The sequence below is a fragment of the Python bivittatus genome, unplaced genomic scaffold (assembly GCF_059951505.1).
Source record: "Python bivittatus isolate LINGU-HERP-01145 unplaced genomic scaffold, Pbiv_v1 ctg000190_np1212, whole genome shotgun sequence".
Classification (NCBI taxonomy): Eukaryota; Metazoa; Chordata; class Lepidosauria; order Squamata; family Pythonidae; genus Python; species Python bivittatus.
Window position 1 is genome coordinate 8,448,066 of NW_028277042.1, and position 21,345 is coordinate 8,469,410.

The window sequence follows — 21,345 nt, forward strand, 5'->3', positions numbered from 1 at the left end:
TTCCAAGGTTTTCTCTTCATTCGTAATCTAGTGTCTTAAAGGTGATATACTGTAGTGGTTACCTACAATTCAGTTCTACATTGGAGTATAACTCTTAATTGTGAATAGAACAATAATCACTTTTAAAGAAATAACTTACAGGCCTTCATTCTAAAGCAGGCCGGTTGTCTTAAAATCTGGAGCAGGGGTTATCTTTAGACTGAAGAGGAATTCCTTGAACCGCAGTCCCAAAATTTGGAGGACCTTCCTCAGATAGGTCAAGGTTGGCAGTCTTTCATGACCAATTCAGCCATGAACTTGCACCTGTGGTGTAAGTCTTCTTTCATCACTCCTCCTTGGTAAAAAAAACATCACAATATTGCTAAGTTTGTCTCTTTCTCCTCTTCCTCCCCCTCCCCACCCCCCAGTAAATATGGAGGGTTGTTATTCTTTGGCAGTGTTGTCCAAACTTGGCCACTTTAAGATGAGTGGACTTCAACTCCCAGAATTCCCCAGCCAGCATGGCTGGCTGGGGAATTCTGGGAGTTGTCCACTCATCTTAAAGTGGCCAAGTTTGGACAACACTGTTCTCTGGAGACTGATGCATCCCCTAGAGTTCTTACCTTCCTCATGCTCACTTCTGTTTGGTTTTTGCTTCAGCTTTTGGGTAATTGGTTCATCTGTTCTGTGACTATTTAAGGGTAGTTCATAGTTTATTTCTCTGCCTAGGAGCTGACTTTTAATACTTTTTTTTTTTTTTCACACAGTGAGTAAGGTTGAGAGAAAGGATGCCCTGGGGTCTCTCCATGCTGCAGTTGGTGATCTCCAAGAAAAGGCCAGCAGGAGTTGATGAAGGGAAGAGGAAAAATGGGAGGCTTTAATGAAATCTGCAAATCTTATCCTCACTTTCTCCCAATTTTGACAAATCACACATCAGACAAAGACCCAAAGCAAAGTGGCACAGCTGGTGACTTTGCTTCACAGATCAGCTTCCAAAGCGTAATTCAATGAATTCCTTTCAAATCAAATAATCCCATTCTGTACATGCTGTCAGCTAGTGGAACAGGCTGTTGCACAGGGAGGAGACTCCTCCTTTGCTTAAGGTCTTCAAACAGATGCTGGGTGGTCATCTGTCAGAGATGGTTGGGCAGATCCTACGCCCAGCAAGGGGTTGGACTTGATAATCTCTAACAACCCTTCCAATTCTGATTATATTCTATGAAGCTTCAATGAGCCTGATGAATTTGATACAGTTAACAGGAATATCCATATATATTTCACAATTTTCCCATTTGGTTATTCAGTACTCCAAATTACAAGTTGGTGGCAACTTCTATACACATTCTGGGGACTGCAGTTAAAACTTTTGGAGGTTACAAAGGCCCTGGGGACCAAGTTTGTGCATCTTTATCTTAAAGAATTTTGATTATAATCTGCCATCCTTCCACCTTCCTCTTCAGTCAGGACAATGGCAATTCCAGGAAGAATAGATCTGGGATTTGTCAGTTGCCTCCATACAGATGGAGATGACCCATCTATCATTCCTTTAGCACTGTCAAAAGTGTAATTTCACTTAGTTCCTCCATTTCTTCCTGGGTTGACCCCCTCTCTGTGAGGTTTCCAATTTCCACTTGTGCCTCTTCTCTTCTGACATCTCTGAAAATCTTTACAGAGATGCCTTGGCTGATGGCAAACCAATTACATTAAAAGCAATTTCCAGGTCATCTTTGCCATTTTCTTCTTAGCATCCCAGTGAAATGCATAGCTTAGGTCAGCCAAGAGCTCTTTGCTATTAAAGAATTGTGTTCTTCCCATTACCAAGCTTCATGGTTTACACTAATGCTATTCTGAAAATTCCCAAATGTTCCTCTCCCTCCCCATTAATATGTTGAAAGACTTACAACTGTGCAATCTTTGCTCGGGAAACAAACAACCTAATTGTCTGTTCTGTCCATAGCAGATCATCGTAGAAAGACTCTAAAGATTGTTAATTCCGAAGAGAATGAGCTTCCCACATTTTGACAAGTTGTACTTCAGTACTGCCCTGGTAACACAGAGTAACGTTCTGTCTGAAAGCATTGTACCGAAAGTGTTTAGTGGGCCCATCTTAGTCTCTGGTGAGCAAACTTAATTACAAACCTGCCATGGAAACATCAGCACGGTTCCAAGTGATAGATAGCCATTGTTATCTCCTAAAACACCTCAAAGGAGGCAGATGGAGTATTTAGGTAAATGAGCAGAGCAGATGCTAGCAGAAGATGGGTGGGAAGGAGTAATTGCCATAAAATGAGGTTTAAAGAACATTAGGCTTATTGTAGACAAACTATATTGTTTTCATTTTTGGTCTGTTTATTTTTATTTATGTAAGGGAACTCAGAAATATATCCAAAAAGGAAATAAACCAAGTGGAGATCTTTGCCAAGCTCACTTTTGAATGGAGAACTAGGGAAACACTTCCTTAGGATAAATGAAATTCTTGGGAAATCTATTGATCACTGTGACCAGTCTTTCAAGATGTTCCTATTCACATGAGATAAAGGTTTGGCATCAATCATTACTATGAACTGCAAAAAGACTCAGTACATACCTGGAAAATCCTGGGTTATGTGCAGGTGACTAATATTGGCACATTCATTCAAACTAACACATACAATGTTTGTTAGCTCTCAAATTATTCTCATCCAAATACTTTTGGTTGGATTAGCTAAAGGACAAAATGAGCATAGAGACACACAGATTATGTTTATATGTGATGCTTACTCATGTTTAACTCAACCATGGCGTATACAGTTTTCAAAAGACATAAAGAAACATACTAGCCACACAGATTGATTCTTTGTGACAAGCTTTGATCCCAATACCATTTCATGGCTGCATGGAGATGGGACAGTAACCAGAGGAGACAGCATAAAATTTCATTATTTTATTAAGAGTACTCAAGCCATTCATATGAATTAGAAGAGCCAGTGGCAAGTTGTTCGGTGTCCCCCTCCCCCCGACACCATTTTGGGCATTTGAGAGCATTTAAGGGGCAAAGAAGCTTTGGAGCCCATTTTGCACTTTAAAACCAGCATCAGTGCAAAGAAGAAGAAGAAGAAGAAGAAGAAGAAGAAGAAGAAGAAGAAGAAGAAGAAGAAGAAGAAGAAGAAGAAGAAGAAGAAGAATAAGAAGAAGTATAAGAAGAAGAAGAAGAAGAAGGAGCAGGAGGAGGAGGAGGAGGAGGAGGAGGAGGAGGAGGAGGAGGAGGAGGAGGAAGGAAGGAAGGAAGGAAGGAAGGAAGGAAGGAAGGAAGGAAGGAAGGAAGGAAGGAAGGAAGGAAGGAAGGAAGGAAGGAAGGAAGAAACATAAAGAAAGAATCATTTCAGTTATTTTCATATGCAGTCTTGTATTTTGTGTCTTCCAGTTCTATGGACACAAACATAAAACATATTTTCCACATCAACTTTTATCTGTGAAGGTAGATTTATTTCTTAAAATGCAGTGGTTTCTTCTTTCATTTTTTTAATATGTGGAAGGTTACTTAACCTTAAGATGTTATGAGGGCAAAAAGTCTTCACACATATTATTAATGATGAGACAGGCTTCAGATATTAATTGACTTGAATTTTCCATTTTCATTTAAAATACAATTGTCTTTGGTGGAACTGATAAAGATTCACATGCATACAGCACCAAACCTTAAAAGAGGCTATAATCTTGGCAGATAAAGTTCCTTGTACAAAAGAATTAGATTTATTTTTAGCAATCGCCTCTCTCTTTATTCCAAAGTCATGCTAATGTTGAAAAGAAGTTAAACAAGTTCTGATGTAGTGCATTAAATAAATCTAAAGAACTGACATTTCTTTTCAAATTATTACATAAGTGACTCTTGTAAAGTTTCAGATTTTGCATCAGTCGGAATCTCCTGCCTGTTTTAAATGTTTAGTACCTTTGGGACAGAGTAAGAGGATGCTGGAGTTATGTGGTCAGTGTCCCCTCAAAGCCAACGAATCTGATGTTTCTGTATCCCAGGTAACTTACAATTGGATCAGTCTAAAGACGGTGATGTCTATGTGTATCATTAGGGTTTCCTCTATGGGAAAGCTGATCAATCAGGCTTGTGTGTTGTAGAGAAACATTTGTATATATCCTGATGTAGATTATACATGAACTGTCCTGTTTATACCGTTTCTCTTCCAAGGGGGGAAAATCAGATTGCCTACCAAATCTCCTTCTACCCCAAGTGATAGGCAATGATAAAGTAAAGTGCAATACAGTTTTCTCTCTCCTTCTCTCTCTCCTTCTCTCTCTCTTTCTCTTTCCTATTGGCAGTAAGCATTTTTAAAGGTTATTGGTGAATGATCGCAGAAATGCCCTTTTGAAAGAAAGAATTGCCTTGCTGGGGTTTTTGTTTTGTTTTTTTAGCCTCTGTTTATCCTGTTGTTTAAGCTTACTAAGGTCATGTGATTTCACATTTTATTATGCAAAGAAGTTATGGTATCTCTTTGGTACCATTTATAGTCTGTGCAGAGTTATAACTCCATCCTCTTATTGCCAGTTGGAATCCAGAAGCTGTTTTTGGCTTCTGGCTTTGAGGCAGCTATACAGAATACTTCAGACTGCTTTAGGTGGGTGGTACAACCAGTAAACAAACAAACAGATGACTCTCAAGTTCTTTGAAACCATGAATGGCTTCTACAAGACACGATCAAGCTAGCACTCTCCTTATAGGATAGTGGGTTTGCTAATCTTAAATTCACTTGAGATGTATGGAAATATTTGTATTAAAATAAAACCATTCCGCTTGTTACAAGAAAATAATTCATGGTTTTTATTATATTTCTGCACTGATTTATTTCCAGAGATTTCCAACCTACTACTCAAATAGCAATAATTGTAGAGGCTGGAATAAGATGACATCTACAAGGAAAAATCTTTCAACACCCTATTAACATTCATGCCTAACAGTAGTGCAATATAGAAAAAATTATTCTACATTTTTTTCTACCAGTTTTCATTGAGGTATCCTTCCTTCCTTCCTTCCTTTCAGAGAATTTCAATGCAATTCTCATGAGTGAAGTACAAAAATTCTTCTGCTTTCCATTGTTTGTTTTTTCCCTTTTTCAGATTAAGAAGTGTGCTTGCCTCTCTTTCAAAGGAAAATAAACGGATATGAAATGGGTAGGTGGGGAGTATTAGCATCTTTTCAACCTAGATTCACATATTGTACTTAGCCATCGTTTTCAAAAATATGGTTTATTAAATGCACTAACTTAAGTTGGGTTCACCCATCACACTGAGCCATAAACTCTGGCTTGCAAAGTCAAAATGGCTAGATGAATGCAACACACTAAGCCAACTCAGACAAAATGCTTAATAGCTGGTCCTGTCTTGTGGATACAGCCTGAGTTTCTCTGTTGAACTGGTTTTATTAATTGACTTTTAAAGTGAAGGAAAGCTCTTAACCTTCACTTAACCAGCCTTCTGGGACAAAAATTAAAATTTGCAATTGAGTCATATTCCCAACTGGGTTTGTTGGTAACTCCCCAAAGGAGTTTCCTGCAAAGGGAAGGAAACAATATCTTGAAGACCACAAGGCGTTCTTCTGGCATCAGTGTGATGTTCTGCAATGTTAATGAGCCTTTTCCCCAGCTACTGCCATGCATTGAATGGCTTAGCTTGCCTTTATGAAGCCATTTGGAAGAGGTCTTCGTTGCAGGGTGACAAAAACAACAGCCAAGGGTTTTTAAAATTTTCATAGAGAATCCTGTGATGGGGTTTGGACTTCTCCTTCTCCTTCTCCTTCTCCTTCTCCTTCTCCTTCTCCTTCTCCTTCTCCTTCTCCTTCTCCTTCTCCTTCTCCTTCTCCTTCTCCTTCTCCTTCTCCTTCTTCCTGGCAGTGCAACCTCTCTCAGCATCCTATAATAGAACAGCTTCTCTCATTTTACAGTGTGATTACAAATTCCATCATGGTGAATTATATGGTGCGCTAAATTGGTTTCCACTTTCCACAAAGCCAGAATATTATCAGGCACAAAAAGTGTACAAATGTAGAAATAATATACAGTAGGTCCAGCTTATCAGAGCCATGACTATGGAAATCCATTCCCTGATCTCTGGTGTTCCATCTATAGCAGGTTGGCCGCTAATGACATCTGCTGTCATATGGAAACAAACTCGAAATGTGGTGAATATGCTTCCTTTTCTTTCCCCAACCTTTGAAAGCATTCTGAACAATATGGACTGCTCTTCAAAAGAATGATGAATATTTCTTGGAAGGCATTCATCTTTTTCAGGCTGCCAGAGTTCCTGGAAATGCTTGTTGGCAAGCTGTCAAAGCACCATATATAACTCCTCTGAAATTTATGCTAATAATTCCTATTTGTAGCAAGAAAACCTGGCTATAATCCAACACAGTTATGGTTAATCCCCATTAACCATTAGTGTCAGTGGTTTAAATCCACTGGCCTATTTGAGTTGTTGCTTCCTCATACTCAGGAGAATACTGAAAGTGTTATAACTGCTACCCTGTTCCCAATGATACCACTCTTCTTCTGCTTTCACAGACGAAAGGATGTGGGGGTGGGGGTGATATTTGGCACTCCTCTGGTTTCTACAATGCTTTCCTTTTTGTTGTATTCATTTGCATTTCAAACATTGCCTTTATTCTGTTCTTCAGCCCTCTCACAGCATCTTACCAACCTCAGCCATTGAAACTCTGAAAGGGGTGGCATGCAGAGGAAAGGACAGGGAAGAGAAGGGGGAAAATATCACAATGAAGAAAGGTTGCCAAAAAAGATGGAAATGTATACACATTCTGGGTCTTATTCCTTTTTCATTTTCCTGGTGCTGCTACTGCTCAGCAAATGACAATCCCTGGCCAATCTGGACTCAGTAGCTAAGTAAGGTCAAGATTGGTGAGCACTTGGATGGGACACTACTAGGAATACCAGGATACAGCCAGACTGGAAGTCAGGAGGAAGGGGGGGTGGGGAAGAAAGCATATACAGTTTGCCAATGGCAAACTATTTCCACATATTTGCTTTAAAAACTACATGGATGTAAAGAGGGGTTAAGCTTGAACTGACAGCATTTTTAGAGCTATACAAAGAGCATGGTTTCAATCTCCTTGCTCTAACGTGAATTGGAAAAATCCTTGAGGGCAGCTGTGAGTTAATGTAGATAATACTCAGCTAGTTGAATTAATAAACAGTCATGAATCATTAGGGAAATAATTATAGTGCCTAAAGCAGTTTTCCTTAACTTTGCACCCACCAGAAGTGTTTTGGATTGTAATCTTCAGCAGCCTGGGCATATAGAAACTGTTTGGACTGTGGTAGTTTTGGCAGCTGCAGGCCAATATACCTGGCCTTCATTTTCTTTAAAATATTGTGGAACATCTGGCTACACAGTAAGCATCAGAAATTTAGCAGTATGGTGGTGTGGGTGTATAAGGGATGAGCAAGATCTAAGAAAAAGGAACGTACTTGGGCATTTGCCAGGAAATGGAGAGCAATGCAACTCATCAACAGGAGGGGACTGACTTCCAGAACCTGATAAGTCACATTTAGCATTCCTCATTCAAACAATTGTGGTGGTTTGTAATACAGTAGAGTCTCGTTTAACCGATCTTCACTTATCCAACATTGCGTCTTATCCGACGCCCCTAAAAAAAACACAGCAACACGCATAAATCGGTGACGAGAAAAGTGTGCCACTTGTTTGCGAGCGTGAGTGTACTCTTTCTTGTTGCTCCTGACGGTGCAGCACCACAATGCAAAAATCGATCACAACAGGCGCAGCGGATCGGCTTTTTTTTTTTTTTTTACACTGCACTCAATCGTTACTGTGTGTTATCCGACATTTTTGCTTATCCGATGTTCTGCTGGCCCATTTATGTTGGATAAGCGAGACTCTACTGTACTGTTATTACCATTCATTAAGCACCAGGGAAATTTTTGCTAGGAGAAGAGAAGAGAAGAGAAGAGAAGAGAAGAGAAGAGAAGAGAAGAGAAGAGAAGGGAAGGGAAGGGATGGGAAGGGAAGGGAAGGGAAGGGAAGGGAAGGGAAGGGAAGGGAAGGGAAGGGAGGGGAGGGGAGGGGAGGGGAGGGGAGGGGAGGGGAGGGGGGAAGGAAGGAAGGAAGGAAGGAAGGAAGGAAGGAAGGAAGGAAGGAAGGAAGGAAGGAAGGAAGGAAGGAAGGAAGGAAACTGGAAAAAGCCATTGAATTTCACACTACAGACTCCAGGTTGTGGGAATGACGTAGGCTTCTTTACATAAAAGGAAGGAAAACAATGGCCCAGTTAATAGGACGGTCTCTCTTTATGAATCCCAAAGGTTCCTTGAGATTTTGACAATTTCCCTCCAATACTGAGATTTGATCTGAGAATGTCAAATCTTTCTTAGATCTCAAGGATTCCAGAATCTCCAGAGTTCAGAAGAATGCTGAGATTTTGTGACAACTTATGAATTCTCTGGAATGTTTGGTGCTTTTGCATGGAAGATTAGCAAATACAATTTATAGGATATTGTACAATGGTACCTAGGTCTGGAAAAGTTCCTGATCCTTGAAATGTGGAATAGCTAAATAATAAAAAAGACATTTGCTTTGAACCTCTTCCATTTTACAACAGAATTTCTGCTGATTTCATCCACTAAACACAGTAAGATGAGACAGTTTTCACAGACACCTTAACATTTACCATAGATAGAACTGTGATTAGTTCCCCATCTTTCTTTAGATACATTTTGTGCTTTAAAGCTGCACAGACACATAATTTAAAATAACACCCAATGATATAGGTTATTGGTACCTTTTTGACTGATGCCAATGAGATTTGCGTCATGCTTTGATTCTCCTACAGTGGAGACAATAGCATTTCAGAGGAGGAGGGAGAGAATCTTATTACTGCTGTGGTCTCTGTTGCAGTTTCAATCAAAAAGGCAATTGGAAGGTCATATATTTGAGAGTTTCTCTGAAAAGAAACCTGTTAGGCATTACATGGAGGAATATAATCACACAGAGCAACTACTTGGCTTAAATTTCTGTGTGACTTGGAAAGGTAATTTGATCCATATATTGGAGCACTTGTATTTTGGATTGGAACATTGACATAAATCCCAAGTTTCATCTATAGAAGCACACCATATCTAAGTGTGTGTGTGTGTGTGTACATAGAAATTAGAATGCAAATCATAGTTCCATTGGAAAGATTAGTCAGATAAAGCTCAAATTATCTGTGTGTCACAGGGGAACGTTATCACGTACACCCAAATTTTCCATGGAGCATAACTATTTTATTCATTCATTAAAAGATTTTATTATTTTTTATTTACTATTAAATGCATCCCGTGTCTTTCAGCTTATTTAAGTACCAAACGTGGCTTGCAGTAATAAACTATTTATAGCCTGCCACCTGCCCTAAGGATCTCAGGGCCAATTACAAGCCATAAAATCCACAGGATAACATCCTGAAATGAGATAAAAGGAAATCATAGTCTGGAAGATGAAAATGGCCATACTCATCATAATAGAGAAGCAAAGATTTTTGGAAAGAAAAAATAGCATGTGGACGGGCTGTAGTTGTTTAGTCCAAATGCAAGAGTGGAGAACTTCCAGAGAATAAGATTCCAAAGAAAAGAAAGTATGTTTGACTGCTACATACTGGCAGAGGTCTTCTTCAATAACCCAGTCTTAAATGTAAAAGGAGACAGCATAGTTCCTCATGCTTCATGATCTCTAAACATTATTCCAGGCTAGTCTTGCTTCTACATTCCACCTTAGTTTCAGGTTTTTTGTCAACTTTGAGGGCAGACCCATATAAAGTGCATTTTAATAGATTACCTGGGAGGTTACTAGAACACTACTGTATTCCAGCCTCCTCATCCAGAAAAGCTCATAGCTGATGGATCAGTTGGACATTGAGCAACTGAGGTATTCAAGCTCTATATTTGCTCTTTCAGGGATGTGCAACTCCATCCATAGTAAGGAGCTATACCTTCTGTAAGCCAGCTTAATATCAATACTTTGGAGTTAGTTTTACATTTCTTTTGCATTTTTCAACTGTTCTTATTTATTTTCAGGACAAAGACGTCACTTCCATTCTCTGCTGTTTTCCTGAGATAGGAGGTGGCCAAGGAATGCTTCCCTATCTTTCATGGGACAATTATTTCTCCAGTGGCCTGCAGTGTCCCTGCTTTTCCATACATACAATCAGTTTCAAGGGAAGACATCAGGAGATAATTCCTTCTATCAGGCATTCTCAGTTCAGGTAGGGAGGTTACAGAGTGAGGGAGAGATAGATAACTGAAAAACAAGCAAATCAATGAATCTCTCCAGGATATCCTGGCATTTTATAACAACAATAAGGAATAAGCTCCAAATTATCACCTCCCCCCCCCCAAAAAAAAAATACAGAAGAACTCTGAGAATGAGGTAGGAAAGCACTTTTGCATGGAAAGGAAAGTTCTGGGAATTTCCCCAGATTTTCACACAGTATTAGTCAGATTAAATATTTGCACAGGGCCTAAATGATGGAGAACTGTATTAAAGTTTGTTGTTGTTTTTTTTGAGGGGGGGGCGGGGAGAAAATGGGATTAACAATCACATGGTGTGAGCTCATATGTTTTCGGGGTCCTGTCTGTTGAGAGAAAAACATGACTGAGGATCACTTGCAAGAGCTTCATCATTTTCCTGGCTTCCAGTATCCATGATTGTATGAAAATTATAAGTATTAACACTAGATTTAGTTCTCCAAGTGCCAAGTGTCTTATATGAAGAAGTAAAAAGGAGAGAAGGAAGGAAGGAAGGAAGGAAGGAAGGAAGGAAGGAAGGAAGGAAGGAAGGAAGGAAGGAAGGAAGGAAAAGAAAATTCTTCAAAGGATTGGAGTCTTTTCAGAAAAAATAAGTATTGAAATGACTTTGTCCATTAAGCACTGAATGGTAGCTGGAAGGAGCAGCATGGGGAAAAATGGGATCAGGGGAGAAAACAGGAATATAATACCCAAGAAGAGGGCATAGATGGTGGAGTGGAACCTTGAAGAGGAACTTCATACTGCAACATTTCTTTTATATTCCTATTAAACAGAGTAGAGTGTTTAATCTGCAATGTAATGTTATTATGTGGAACTCTCCACCCCAAGAAATTATCACTGCTTCTTAAATAACAAAAGCAGCTTCTTTTGCTGCAAGGATGAGAACACTGAAGTGCTATATTGAAACACTATTTCACGCTTCTACACACACCTTCTGTGCAGTTGCCATTAATTTAATAAACATCCATGGATGATCCTACTTTCAGTCTACTTTCAGTCTACTTGCGTTCTTAAGAATCTGGAGGGAAAGTGACATTTTTTAAAATAATTTTTCACCGCTATCATTGCTTGTATCATGCAATCATGTGCTCACTTACATCAGTGTAGTCAATTCCTTAATACTGATAGAACTGCATTCTCATTTTAATACAATGAGCAGAATGTTTTGAGATCAATAATTCAACTTTGTTTAGTGGCCTTCAAGGACATCAAAGAAATGAGCATTGAGGGAAAACTCCTCACCTTCATTTTATGAATCCTAATGCTTAGTGGCAAATTTGCAAATTAAATTTTAGATACTTGCAGTCCAAGTCCAGTATTAACTGCCCTAATCATATACTCACTGAGTCTTCTGTCTTGCAATGGGACTACTGCAATTTAGATCTTCAAAAAATCTTATAGGGGATAAAATTGGTTGTTGACCAGAAGAAACAGTTTCCCAAATCTGAATCTGAAATTTCCAGACTCTGAAACATAACATAATGTTTCATTTTACTTTTATTTATTTTGACAAATGATCTTGGTATTAATTTAAAAAATGCTGATAGGTTTATATGGTTACATCTAAAAATAGTCTTCTTAATGTACAAATTTTAAGTCCCACTACTGAATGATGATTTTCAATGTTTATTTGGATATTTGGTTGCTTATTTATTTATTGTCCTCCATCCACTCAGTGTTTTAGGAGTGTGAAACATCTAACCTAATGCAGTGAACTCCATTTTCTTTGAAGAAAGCAGATTGGGTTAGTTCACACAAACTAGGCTAGGTTCCAATGGAATTGTGTGGTTCACAGTTTGGCATGTTCTGTCTTTGTATTTTGTCCATGTGTGTCTGTGAATTGGACTTTGAAGAAGTAAGATAGGAAGAGTATTGATGCATTTGAACTTTGGTGTTGGAGAAGACTCCTGAGAATACCATGAACAGCCAAGAAAACAACAAATGGATCATCTAACAAATTGTCCCAGAGTTCTCACTCAAGGCACAAATGACCAGGCTCCAATTATCCTACTTTGGACACATTATGCAAAGACCCACCTCCCTAGAGAAGGCTCTGATGTTGGGAAAGAGGGAAGGAAAGAGAAGAAGAGGATGGCCAGCAACAAGGTAGATATCTCAGTTACAGTAGCAATGGGTGCACCATTGGAAGACCTGAAAGACCAGGTTAGGGACAAAGCATCATGGAGGAAAGCTATCTATATGGTCACTAAGAGGTGAAAATGACTTGATGACACATAATCAAACAATCAAATCAAGTGTGTGCATGAACTGGGCCATTGTGTTAAACCATATTATGGTTTATTTGTTTGGGCACTGCATGTTTTATAAACACAGCAATCATGATTTGTTAATCTGGGCGAAGTGAATTTGGAACATACAGAGGTCTTCATAAGGTCTAATTCATTTCCGCATCTATTATCATTATCATCATTATTATTATTATTAGTGCCTGGCTTGGTCTGCTTATCATAAACAGGAAATTCATATGTTGGCTGAGATCCGAATAATGTATTGATTACTTAAAAGACTTAAAAGAAATTGCAACTCTCAGATTTATATATATTCAGTCTGGTAATGCTTCCCTGCAAGATGCAGATAACACCAAAAGAAACCGTGATCACAAAGAAGGTATTTATAAAAATATATATTTCCATGAAGTAGGAAACAATACAGGTATTTTGCTTTCTGATTCTTCCCCCCCTCCCTTTCTTGCTCTGAATACAATACATTGAAAAATTAAAAAAAAAAAAAAGGAAGCTTTCAAACAGAAATAGGGAAAAAAAAGTAAAATGATTTTTATATACCACTTAATTTTATTATACAGACGCTATTTCTAAATGATAAGTTTCCATTACAAATTGAGGATGCCGACAGCTTCCATGGGTTGTTTTCTCTGAACAAGATTTCCATACAGAACTATGAATAGTCTAAGGAATAAAAGAAATAAAAACTAAAAACATTAGCAGAAAAAAATATATATACACACTGGATCCTCTTCTAACACAGCAGAAAACCTTATGGTGTTGGGTGTGGAATTTGTAAAGTTTAGAGTCATATTTTTGTTTTTGTTTTAATATTCACATGAACCGGTTTGCTTCCAGCTGTTTGTGCTTGTACTGAACATAGTTAGTATGTTTATGATATAAATATAAAAAACATCCAAACTTAGTTTCCTCTAGGGACATTTTTCACCTTGCTAGCATTCATTTTTGACTCCTCTAGCTAACATTCCTTGTGTTGTGTTTTCGAAAAAGCATGTTTCAATTAACATTCACTATATATAGAACAAATAATTCTAAAACTTTATCAGTGGATATACTTGAGATGGTTCTTTTTTGCTTATACTCTTCCAAAAACCAATCTTAATAAATAAAAGCAGTAATGGACATCAATAAAATATTTATTTCAAGGATTAAACAAATCAAAGCATTCCTTAGCAATAAAACCAGCTTTTGTTTCATATATGTGAGTCCATCCTCCTTCATGGATTCCTCTCTCTCTCTCTTTCTCTCTCTCTCTCTCTCTCTTTTTATCAAAGTCAAAGAAGGAGCAATCCTTCTAGAAAACAATCCATATTGTCAGATTTCCTCCCCACAACTGTGGATTTTGAATCCTGTCACTGGAATGGATTAAGAACATGTGAATATTTTAAGGCTTGACACAATATTTAAAGATGTTATTGTTCGGTCTGTGGTGTTTTTGCAGCCAACAATTATCCTATGTACAACTTTGAGTCACTGCACAGTTGAGGCCAAGAGGGGTTTTATCAATCCTGTCTTTAAGAAAAGAAAAAAAAATCAGCATTGCAAAGACGACAGATATTGCTTTAAACTTTTATTCTTTTTTTTTTTTTCCTTTTCCCTTGTGGAATCTTTGTGGGCAGTGGGGAGATAAACCCTTTGTTCTTAATGGACTGTCAGAAGATAATCTTCTTTACCAAAAAAAAGTCCTACAGAAGTCAATTAGGAAGGGAAACACCTTCTCCATTGCATTACTGGTTCCCGTCGCCAAAGACGATCAAAGCTCCAAACCCCATCTTCAGAGTGGTCATGTGAATATAGAATATCCAAAGACTTCTAGACACTCTACATACTTAACGCCACACTCCACGAGACTCAGACCTCCTAACATATATTGTTTGATTTATGTACTTTTTTTGGTTCAACATTACAATGTAGTTGATTTTAAAAGATGACTGGTGCTAAAGTTGCCCCTAAACAAAAGCCACATTAGTCATAATGAACTGTGGTGGCCCTAGAATATTACATGAGAGTTTAAGTCAAGACTGGGAAAAAAAGTGAACATTGGTAATTCACTGTCAAGTTTCTTTGTCACTTTCACCCACTGAATATAGTTCCCCAAGTCTTTTAAAACGGGGTCCCCATTCACTGAGGTAGTCAAAATTCTGATCTGAGTCTGAAGTTGACGACTCTAAAGAACTTAAAGAACCAGCCACTGATCCTCTTCCCTCATAACCATATATCTGAATAGAGTCATAAGGAGGAGCTGTGGGATCATTATCAGCCTCGTGGAGTCTAACATTGATAAATTCATCAACGTCAACCCCATTAGGGACTGGTGCCAGCCCCTGTCTGGGCATAAATTGAAGATCAGGTTTAATATCCTTACGGGGTAAAAATCCATTTATTCCATCTGGGTTCTGCAGCGTTGCAATGTCAAATGCTTCTGTGTCCTCTTCACCGCCACCTTCGTCATCATATCGGATGATGTTTTCTCTCACATCTTCATCGTCTTTGATAATCAGAGGCTCATTCTTATGTCTCCTTAATGTTACAAAAAGCACCACAATGACTGCAAAGGAAATATCACAAAATGGTGAGCCCCAGGCTACAGCTCCTTAAATCAAGGTCTGGAATCATAAAGATGGAAGCAAGAAGAAATTAAAGCATCTTGTGCACAGAAGTATCTAGCCTCCATTTGAAGACATCTAGTGAAAATGAACTCTTTCCTCTCTAAATAATTGGTCCTCTGTCACGTGCCTCTTACTTCTATGAGCTCCCCACCTCCTGAACATTCAGCTGGAATCTGCCTTCCTGCAATTGCGCCATGTCCTGCGCACTGGAAGGACTGAGAATTCTTCATAGGACTTAGGTTCTACTACCCATTCATACTTGTACTTCTCTGAAACTTACTATAGCCCTTCAACCACAATTGCTGGAATCAGTGGCCGAACCTGAAGCTATTTTCTCTGTTACACAGAGATCTTGTAATGGAATCCTTACAACAAATGTTAATGTAGGTTTAAGAACACCCAAAGAAATAAATCCCCAACTCTCTGTACAAACTCCAAGAAGTTGTAGTCCAGCTCACACACATAACACAGTGACACAGCTACATCTAGTTGGTGTCATTGTTCAGTCCCACTGTGTCAAGTGTAGCTGTTTGCCATCAAGAAATTGTGCATCTTTGCTGTAAGTTCTAATCATTTTCTATGCCACCTAGAGCTTTTGGGAGTTGGTGTCTGAAATGCCTGGAGGATACCAACTTTTTATATCTCTGTTCTCTTAGCATAAATTTATTTCAATCGGCACTTAATTAGAAGTTCAATTATTTGGGGCCAAATGAGGATATTCCACCCCACAAAAAAGTGAGAATTTTAGGATACCAAATGAATTTTTAAAAAAACAGACACACACTTGAGGGGTGTTTATGTGTACTGGGAACTGGTATTTTACTTTCTTTAAAAATGTTCTGAGAAATATTTATGCTTTGCTGAAATCTGCTTTGAAATTTCTCAAAAAAATTATTCTCCTTCAAAAAGATGGTACTTGAGAATTTTTTCATCCCTCTCTTGGTGATGTTTTAAGTTTATTGGTTATCAGAAATGGAAAGGGATGATACTTTTGGAGGGTTGGTTTTGTTGTTGTTACACATTTTTCTATCAATCTGAAGCCCTCATATGAAACAAAGAAACAAACTTGCACAACAACAAAAAGCCCTCAATTGGAGGAGTTTCTTCCTGTGGTCTTTCCTTAAGATTGACCATAAGTATGAAAAATCAGGAAGAGAAGAAAGGGTATTCATATGCATCTTTAGTTATCTTAAAATTAAATAAGTACAAAAATACAACACTCTACTGTGAGAATTTAACTGAAATTCTCTTCTCCTTTGCAAAACCGAAAAGAAAAGCAAATTCTCTTTCCTAAAATGAATGAGAACTGCTAGACAAAAATAGAGGGTATTTGTTTGCAGTTCTATATAATCTCATATATCTTCATACAAGGGTAGTTTGGAAAAGAAAATTGACAACCATTGACGACCTCCACAGTTGTTGACTAAATAAATTTCAGATGTTTCTGCTTCATCCAGAGATTGCTAAAAATGCCTTTTCAATGTATTTTGTTCAAATTTTTCATCCAATTTATTTCTGAGCTTCTTTTGTTCCCTACAAGTCCTGCTCTGAAAAAGTCCAGTTGAAACTTGGGAAGCCAGGGAGCCTGCAAACTACTAGAGATTTTTTTTTTTTTTAAAGAAAAATACACACAGAGGCTAAAGAATGAGAAAGACCTGTTTCCACCTCTCTGCTAAATCAGCCTTCCCCAATTTGAATTCTCTCAAGAAGTATGAACTTCTGTTCTCAGAGCTCTTACCAATGGCCACCTGCTGACTGAGGAATTCTAGGAGCTTAACTCTACTGCATCATTATTTTAATTTTGTTTTTAAGCTTTGCACCTACAGACTCTGCTTTTTTATTTACTTCATTTATACTGAAGATGATTTGAAATTAGCAGAGATGAGTATTTAAGCCTGAGAGTTTGCCTAATAAATACATTCTAAGGGAATGTTGACTCATTTTCAGGAACATTTTACTTGCTTTTTATGTCACTATTTTATGCTCTTTGCATCTCTCACATTGGGTTAAATGTGTACTAATGCTGTTAGGCATCTGGGTTGCCATTTGATGGAAAAGTGGACATAATTGGAAGAAATCAAATGAATGAATGACTTGAATTGGTATATAAAAAACAGCAGGGGTTAGGTTGAATCAATCTATACTCAGAACTTTTTCCCAGTCACAGAAGTTCTTCCTGAAGAACTGTATTTGTTTATTCATGAGATTCGTATATCTGTGATCCAGATAATCAAGCCAGCATACATTTCCTTCTGTTGGAATTTTTTTTTCTTCTATTATAATTAGACTTTGAGGTAGGTTGGGATTTGAATATGATTTAGAGGAAATGCTTCCTCACAGAAGCCTAACCACAGCGCCCCTCTACACTTGTGTGCTTGAAAAAAGATGTGGCTGCTTTAAGAGTCACATTTCAAAGATTCAGTTAATGAATTCAATCTCATTTTTAAGGCTAAAGAAACCTGAAAAAGGATGTGCATGATTTAGTGGACATCAGACAGATGCCTTTCTCTTGAATCATTTTTGAAGTGGGCACAGCCCTAATAGTGGTCAGTTACCTGATGACCTTCTATGGCCAAACATAGATTTAAATGCAGATCTCCCTCATCCTTTTCCAACACCCTAATCACTGTACCATTTATGTCTTTCCCAGCAATATATTCATACATACCTAAAAGCAAAATGATGCAGGCCAGAATTGCTATTAAAGCACCCATGCTGAGACCAATAGGGAGGACATAAGCTTCGGCATTGCAGGATTGGGCAATGCCATCATTGCTGCAGCCACAGACCTTAATGGTAAGAGTACTAGTGCTGCTCATTGGAGGATTCCCACTGTCACTGATGATGATGGGTAAAAAATAGACTTCTTGTTTCTGCCGGCTGAATCCATTGCGTTTTGTCAAAATGTTGAAAGTATTATCTGGAAGGGATGGAGTGGGCAGGATGGAGGGAGGGAGGGAGGAAGACAATACAGTTTTTAGTTTTCCTAAAAGCATGAGCATTGTAGTACCTTCTTAGTCTTATTTCTGTGAAATATTCTAAATATTTGTTTTTAACAGAAGGGACAAGATGGTAGTGTTATAATATGCATTTGCCTGCTTATTTTTTATGTTCATTTACCAAATATATGGATTTACTTACCTTGCCTGATCTCCATTCTCCTAGGTTTAGACTGTTAAATTCAGATAGTTACATGCGTAAATGTAATGATGTGTTCGTACCCTCAGTCTCCACATCCCAGATGCTTAGGAAATATTCTTATAATTAAATAAGCTAATGCAAACATATATACAGTACATGGGCCTGCACACAAACATTCACCCACTAAAGTATTTGGTCCCCAACATAAATGAGATGCCAGAGCTATGCAACATTTCAGATTCAATTCAGAAGCAATTGGTTTGCGATGTGAATGGAATACCTGCCTGCAATTCATTTAAATGGCCACACTTCCAGGATTGTACGTATATCTAGTTGTGGTGTCTTCCAAACTATCTATTTCCAGTAAAACCTGAACTATGATATGCATATGCATGCCTTCAGGTCCGGGTAGACTCCTGGTGATTGCCTGGGTAAATCTTTGCAGTTTTCTTGGCAAGGTTTTGGAAGTGGTTTGCCATTGCCTCCTTCCTAGGGCTGAGAGAGAGGGACTGCCCAAGGATTTGGGCCTAGTCCTGACTAAACACACAGTCTCCTGATTTCTAGCCTTTTGCCTTAACCACTACACCAAACTGGCCCTCTGTGGTATATCCTTATTATGCACCTGGGTTTGCAGCTGTGGACCCATCAAATTATTTGGATTTCGATTCAATTTAGTATGGTAAATGACAGGAGCTTGTGGGAGATATAATTCAAAACATCTAAAGGACCCCAGATTGTCTACTCTTGAAGCGCCCAGTTGCATCTTTTGAAAACTCGGATTGTCATAAAATGATTCAATCTCATCTTTACTTATACATCCACCAGTGATCTCATAGATATCTCTGGGAATCAACCAGATAAGGGAAGTAATTCTATTATCTTCTTCCAGCATTTCTTACTTGTTTTCATATGGATAAAGTCCCTGTTTATAATCAACAAGCATATCTGATGCAAAGCTTCACCTTCATTTGCACCTTGTACAAATGGTGAACATTTACAAAGTTTTGGATGCAGGAGAGAATCTTAAAAAAATGACCCTTCCATAAATATTCCAACCTAATATAGTCCCAATTTTTAATTCCAATATTCAATCTCCCTGAAGTACAGATTCAGTGGTGCAGTTAAATAATACTGGATTCTGTACTTCATGATATTATATTGATTCCCCCTTTAAAATGGCATAACCAAGTTCTTCTGGACTTTCTTTGTTCTTTGTGTAATGTAACCCTGGGCCTCTATCTTAAATTTATGGCTTCACAGTAGCAAAAATAGAGATTCATTCTTCATTCCCCAGGGTGGCCCTCCTTTGAACATACTTTCAGTTTGAGTCATCTTTTAATGGAAAAGTAAAACAATTAAAACATCAGAATTAACATCTATTCCAGTGTTTCTCAACCTTGGCAACTTTAAGAGGTGTGGACTTCAACTCCCAGAATTCCCCAGCCAGCAAAGCTGGCCAGGGAATTCTGGGAGTTGAAGTCCACACCTCTTAAAGTTGTCAAGGTTGAGAAACACTGATCTACTCCATCTTTTACTCTATGGATAAGACATCCGATTCTCAGGTTCTAGAGATGAGATAAAAATGGAATAGGCACATGAGGGAGAAAGGCAGGAATTTGACTCTGGCCATTTTATTGTATTCATTTGGATAAATGGACAAGCGGTGGTCTTAGTACAGAAGATGGGGGGCTGTTAAGCACTGGTGTGCAATTAACAAATCATTCTGTTTTCACACAGTGATATTACTTTTTTTTCCCCCTTTTCATAGCTTTGGGCCCAGTTGACATCAGAAAACTGTCATTTAACTTGTGCAGTTGCTGAATTTACAGAGTCCTTTCTTTCATTTAACATGTAAAATATAGGCAATGCTGCAGATGCTCAAGTGAAGTAAACGGTGGCTTTATTTAATGGCAGGTATTATGAGTATATTAAATCAAATAGCTAAGGATCCCTCAAGTAATTATTGAATTCACTTTACTCCTGAATGCATGAGATTTTTCTATTACATTAGGCAACCCTACATTATTGGCAGGCCACAGCTCACCCACCATTTCCCACATATTAGCATCTCTGGGAGAGGCAGCAAACATTTCAAAAATGTAATGTTATTTGATTTATTTCACATTAGCTGTTTATTGCTTTCTGTTGCAGAATTACAAATAACACAATAACAAAATGTTGGAATATTCCTATTCAGAATTCCACGCTTTTCATTTTGGTTCCCCCCACTCAACACAATTTTTCATTTTCTTTCCAGAAGTTGATCTGCATGTACTATCCAGCTAGGCTTGCCTAATAATTCTTTTTTCTTTCCTCCTCCCAATAGGTACTACAAGTTTTGCCTAGATTTTCTCTAACTTCAGGAAATCCCAAGATTTCCCCAAATTACTGATAAATCCATGCATCTGGATAAAGCCTTGTTGGTTATATTCCATTACCCAACATCAGTGGTTCTCAGCTTATGGTGTAGTGGCCACTAATGGTCCACAAGGTTACTATAGACTGTCTTTGGTGTGGTTCTCTCTCTTGCTGTCTCTCATCAAATCTCACAAGTTTTAGTATACTTGTGGGAGTACCAGCGCCTCTTGAGATTTGGTGACGCTCATGGATTTTGTCATTTTTAAAAGAAGCATAATTATTTAATGGACACCATCTGGGTGGGTGTCACTTATTTATTAATCCCAACTGGCAACTTTCACACTGGCACCTTTAGACTTTCCTGGGGACCTTCAAATCTTTCAGTATTAATATAGTAGTCTGCATAAAGGAAAAGGAATTGGAACTACTGATAATAGATCTTGCTTGCTTGCTTCTCTGAATTTCTGCAAATTCAGATGCTGTTCAATATATTCTTTCACTATAAAGAAAAACAGAACAAATCAAATAATAACCACACCAAAGACAGTCTGTAGTAACCTTGTGGACCATTAGTGGCCACTACGCCAGATCTAAAGCAGATCATAGATTTTTTAAGATAAAAAAAAGGTGGATACAGAAATAGTTTTATGTAAAGCAGACTCATTCTTAAATCCATTAAGACTTATAAATCTTCTATTTGCT

The 21,345-nt window shown here is 38.1% G+C and overlaps 1 protein-coding gene across 3 annotated transcripts in view; it reads right to left on the reverse strand.

Annotated features, from left to right (window-relative positions):
• Positions 1–12,730: 12,730 nt before the first annotated feature.
• CDH8 (cadherin 8) overlaps positions 12,731–21,345 on the reverse strand; it is a 205,398-nt gene continuing 196,783 nt past the window's right edge. For 2 of the 3 annotated variants that reach the window (XM_088136003.1, XM_088136002.1), the window contains 2 exons: positions 17,813–18,064; positions 12,731–15,083 (listed from right to left, as the gene is read on the reverse strand). In XM_088136003.1, coding sequence (XP_087992129.1) covers positions 14,590–15,083; positions 17,813–18,064 — 746 coding nt within the window. In that variant the 3' untranslated portion in view covers positions 12,731–14,589. The remainder of the gene's footprint in view (positions 15,084–17,812; positions 18,065–21,345) is intronic. The other variant, XM_088136004.1, reaches the window with a different exon arrangement.